At 36.3% G+C, this 5,133-nt stretch overlaps 1 protein-coding gene across 1 annotated transcript in view; it reads right to left on the bottom strand.

Annotated features, from left to right (window-relative positions):
- Nucleotides 1-4,055: 4,055 nt before the first annotated feature.
- Nucleotides 4,056-5,133, bottom strand: part of smfn (small fragment nuclease) — a 2,774-nt gene continuing 1,696 nt past the window's right edge. The window contains exons 5-7 of the mRNA XM_056735781.1: nt 4,962-5,070; nt 4,617-4,670; nt 4,056-4,512 (exon numbers count right to left, since the gene is read on the bottom strand). Of these exons, the coding sequence (XP_056591759.1) occupies nt 4,401-4,512; nt 4,617-4,670; nt 4,962-5,070 (275 nt within the window). The 3' untranslated portion in view covers nt 4,056-4,400. The remainder of the gene's footprint in view (nt 4,513-4,616; nt 4,671-4,961; nt 5,071-5,133) is intronic.

Genomic DNA, 5,133 nt, shown 5'->3' with positions numbered 1-5,133 from the left:
CTGCAAATCACTCTAAAATTAGCTTTTTTTTAAACTTCCATCCTAGAGCCCCAAGACAAGCAGAATATCTCAAAGCTTCTCTAATGTTTCAGATGACCTTCAGAGCTCTTTAACACAAGAAGAAAGGGGAAAGAAAGAGCGAGACATCAGATTTAATAGCTTCATTATTCTTTAAACGTCTGTTCAGACTGACACCTGTCTCTGTTATCTGCCACCGCTTCAATTCTACTGCTCCTTATTGTGAGTATATGTCCTCTGAAAATAAATGTTCTTTCTAGGTGCGAGAAAGATAGGAACCAGGCTTGTGGTATCGTGTTAACCAATAGGACTGTAATAGCTGGAGACAGCGATCCATTAGCATTCCCACTCATCTGAGATATTCGAAAAAAAAAAAACAATTTGATTTCTCAACCAATCACCTGATTTATAACTGCCAAGTGAAAAGTCGCAGGAAATTGTGTTTTGGTCGTGCTGATTTGCTGATGAAAAAACAACCAAGAACAAACCTTCTCATTCATGAACTGAAAGAAAGCAATCAGGGAAAATTCAAGTGAATTTTATTCCAAACAACAATCTCCTTAACTAAAGATGAACAGACTTCTAAACTTTTCCCTTTGTGTTCCTCAAAGGAAAGTCATACAAGTTTTGAGCAACACGAGAGAGACTAAATGAAGACAAAATGTTTGTATTCTGCTTATTCTTTGTCATAAAAACAATTTTTACCTGATATTTATAAAGCTTTGCTTTGAATCGTCATTAAGCAATGATGCAATTCCAAAGCAACGTTTAAAATGTTATTTTTTGTCATAAGTTTTTCAGATGTACATATAAAAGTCATGCGGTGTAAAAGCTTTCGGAATAAATAATTTAGTGCATTAGTTACGCATATTTCCGTAAAATATATACGCCCGAAAATATATTTGGACATTTAAGATGAATTTACAAGCGTAGGAATGTTACAACACTAGATATCAAATCAACCTACATTTCTGTATTTTACAGAAAGTAACAGAACCTATAAATATCGTCACATATACAATAGCCTACTTGGATGGTTACTTGTGGTGAAACGGACTTCATGCAATGATATAAAAATGATCTTCGGTTAAAAGCTTGATCTAAGAAAATCGATGTTGAGTAGCCATACAAATACATAACAAGGCAAGTCGGTGTCCAAATACTTTTTGGGACCAAAGCAAATAAAAGGAATACTGATCTTGACTTTGGAGATATTTCAGTTTGAACTTCTGACACGTTTCCTTTGCATTCAGAGGTTGTTATTGCAGTCTGTGGTGTCACGTACAGAACATTCCAGTCAGTTGATATTGCAGGCCTTGCTGGAGCGTTGATTTGAAGGCAGGGTTTGGTCTGTTAGGGGTAAGTGGCTTCTGTCACGTTGTCCCTGCGCATGCTGCTCTCTGGATGAAATCTCCTCATAAAGGTCTGGACTGCGAGGCCGGATGGGAAAACAATGCTGACATCAGCACCGACTGACAGCATAACAGAGCTTAATGTTTTAACACCAGCATGTTTCCTCCCGAATGATTTTACAATGACAAATGATTGATGTGGAAATTCATGGTGCTTAAGACTAATTTCGCAGTTAAATGTCACGTGCTGCCAAAAACACCAGTACTTGTTTTACCAGTACTGAATACGGTGAAGTGTACCCTTTATGCTGCCTGCTATTTTAAAACACATTACATTTACATTTCTGCATTTGGGAAAATCTTTTATCCGAAGCAACTTAAGTACGCTGTATATATTAGATCAGCGTGTGTGTTCCCTAAGAAACAAACTCACAATCTTTGTGTTTCTCTACCAATTGAGATACACTGTAAACAAAGATCTGTAGAAATTACAGTATTACTGGCAGCAGTTTGCAACTTACTGTAGATTTACATTTATGTAATTAACTGGCAACAGATTTTTCAAAGATTAATGATCATTAAAGATTATCCTTTCAGAAAAAACTATAAAACAACAGCCCATGCAAAGCATTCTTGGAACCAAAATTAGAAAAAAAACAGAAAATTATCAAATAACAGTCTCATGCATGTAAAAATGTAAATGTCGATTTCTGGTTCCCAGAATGCTTTGCATAAGGCTGTTATTTTATCATCTTTCTGTAAAGATACAGACTTGTTAATGTTTAATTTTCATTTATCTTTTAAAAAACGGTTGCCGAAAAATTAGATCCTTATAAATCTACAGTAAGTTACTGGCAACTTGCTGTTTTTTATGCATTCATGATCAAAACGCACCCTCATGACACAGAATTCTTTCTAGGATGCATATTTAATTGTGAGTGTTCACACTGATCTTCTCTGGGTCATTACTGCACACAAAGAAAAACAACTTGTCACACTTAAAATTAAGAAATAATATATTTTATATTTAGAATACATATTTTTTTGCGTATTTGCTGTGAAATGTCAACACAGAAAGCACCAAGTGTAATCTTAACATTAACTAAAATCAACTCAATTCAACTGATGGTAATTGGCAGGTAATTAAATAAGCGTAAATGCGATCAATTTTTCCAGAGCACAAATTTGATGGCGCTTTAATGAGCATAAGGAACCTGTCAGAATAAAAGTGATGAATTATGAGGCTCTGTCAGTAATTATCTCAGCTCCTGTTGGTTCAACTTTATGAATTCATGATGGATTGATCGGTTCTCGCAGCATCATACATGAATTTGCTATAAACAAATACTTTTTTTGTGGTCAATGGTGGAAAGAACTGTTTGGTTAAAAGCATTCTTCCAAATATCTTTCTCTGTGTTCATCAGAACAAGAAATTAATAAAGATTTAGAAACAACTCGAGGGTGAGGAAATGATAACAGACGTTGTAGTTTTAGGTGAACTATCCCTTTAACAAACCACTTTGACTGCATATTTTAAAACACACAATTATCATGGAAACAAATCCTTCATGGCATTTGAATGGGTTTAGATCTCCATCATCACTCGTCAGAAATATGAAATGCAAATTCATGTGGGTCATGTTGCACTCGTGTTACGGTCATTTGCAAATCATTTGACAGGAAAAGGAACACTTTTAACATCAGTGAGCAGATGTTAGTGCCACGCTGAGATCTTCAGATCAGAAAGTCTGTGCTGACCACTAATGAGGGTACAAGATCTTCATCCTCATGGGAAAGAGAGTGAGCAACAACATGGAGATACACGCTTTACCCATTGAGGTCTTAAGTTTTTAATACTCAGTCTAGGGGCAGAAATACCACACTGGCCTACTATAACACAGCAAAACACAACACAACACTGAATCAGTTTTCATGTTTGGGTTCTGGATTACGCACAAAATAAGAAATCGCTACAGATAAAGCAAGTTTGTACGGCATTGTTACATCAGAAAAACTTTGCAAACATAACCTCTGATAATAGCTTTGTCTCAATATTGTCCGTATTTACTTCAATGCACAACTCTTAGCATACTGTATGCAACTCATTTTCATTATTAAGAAGTAAAAATGTTCTTGCAAAGATGTTATAACCCTACTTTCCATTTTGAATTGCATCACCAAGTCCACCAAGTTTTACATCCTTTTCAACCGCATGTCTAGAATCTGAACACTGTTTCTCATGAAAAAAACTCTCATTAAGGAAGTAAAATCATTTTTTAACAATTTCCCCATTTTACAAGAGCTTAAAATGTATTCCTTATTTTAGTTTAAGAAAGTTCACCCGAGAAAAGAAATCTGAAGATTGTTAACCTGCCGCATTGACTTGCATTGGTTTTGTATCCCTACAATAGAAGTTAGTGGTTGCCAGTGCTGTTCAGCTACCAACTTTCTTCAAAGTTCCTTCTATTGTGTTCTGCGAAAGTAAGAAAGTCATAAAGATTTGAAATGACAAGAGGGTGAGTAAGTAGGGAGGGATTTTTTTCGGGGGGGGTGAACTATCACTTTAATAGTACTGTACTTAATGTAACTCTTACCTGACTGTATACTGCCATCTATTGGCTTTTTTACGGTACTACTGGTATTTCCGTTGGCAACATTAAATTGTAACATATTACAAACAACCAATTTACAACAAATGATTTTATTTCAAAAACAGGGCGTGACGAAAACACTCTTTGACAGAAGAACTTTAATTCAAACACACTTTTGTGTCTTTAATGCACACCAGCATGATCTAATGAAAAGCAGATAACAAATCAGATTCTTAAATTGGATAAAATGAATTTGCTCAAAATTTGTACATTTACATAATTTAAACCTCTTTTTTAAACCAAGCTATTCACCGAGATGAGAACTAAAACAAGAAAAAGAACCGTGAGGCCGTCAACACCCCCGAATTCAACACCAGATCCTAAAATCACACCAGATGGATTTTTCTCTCCCGTGTTTGCAGATTAGCTCATAGACTTCTTATCTCCATTCTAGACTACTTTTTCTCTTCTTCTCCTCCAAAACAGGTTTGAAAACATTGGCTCTGTAAAACTTCAGCTCTCTAATGCTCTCTTGGATGTCCTCCAACGCTCTGGAAATCCAAACAGACTGCATTTTAGACCAGACAGACAGCTCTTATAAAACACATCAGAAGAACCATTTTAATGCCAAAGCGCATTTAAAATAAATGCATACCTATGAGATCCTTTTTTATGTGGCGTGAGCTGGAACTCTTCAGGATACCATCGTCTAGGCAACAGGAAGAGAAAACCCCAAGAAGAATTACTATTTAAAATGAATCATAGGTCGCATAATCATTCAAATGAGCTGAGAAGTCCTGCGGTGCTGAGTAAGTCACAGTGCGTCGCCTCTAATTAAGTTTTATGTTCTGTTCATTTAAAAACAGTCTCAGCGTTTCATGCTGCGACACGTCTGCAGGCATTAATGCGGCAACAGCGGTCGATAGGTCATCAGATTACACCGAGAGGAACATTCAGCACATGCCCCGCCGACCCCCAGCACCGCACCTGCGTCACGTACCTGCACAACTCTTTAATTGTGCTCACGTCTATAATGCGATAATGCAGGTGTCGCATGAACTGACTCATGTACTTATCCAAAAACTTCTTATCTGCATGGACAGAGTTCCCTGCGGATGAAGAACCACACAACATATTTATCTTATATTTTTCCTTTTTTTAATGTTTTAAAC

This window comes from Triplophysa dalaica, chromosome 22, assembly GCF_015846415.1.
Source record: "Triplophysa dalaica isolate WHDGS20190420 chromosome 22, ASM1584641v1, whole genome shotgun sequence".
NCBI classification, from domain to species: domain Eukaryota; kingdom Metazoa; phylum Chordata; class Actinopteri; order Cypriniformes; family Nemacheilidae; genus Triplophysa; species Triplophysa dalaica.
Note: the sequence above shows the minus strand (reverse complement) of the source record. Positions and strands in the feature narration are given on the sequence as shown.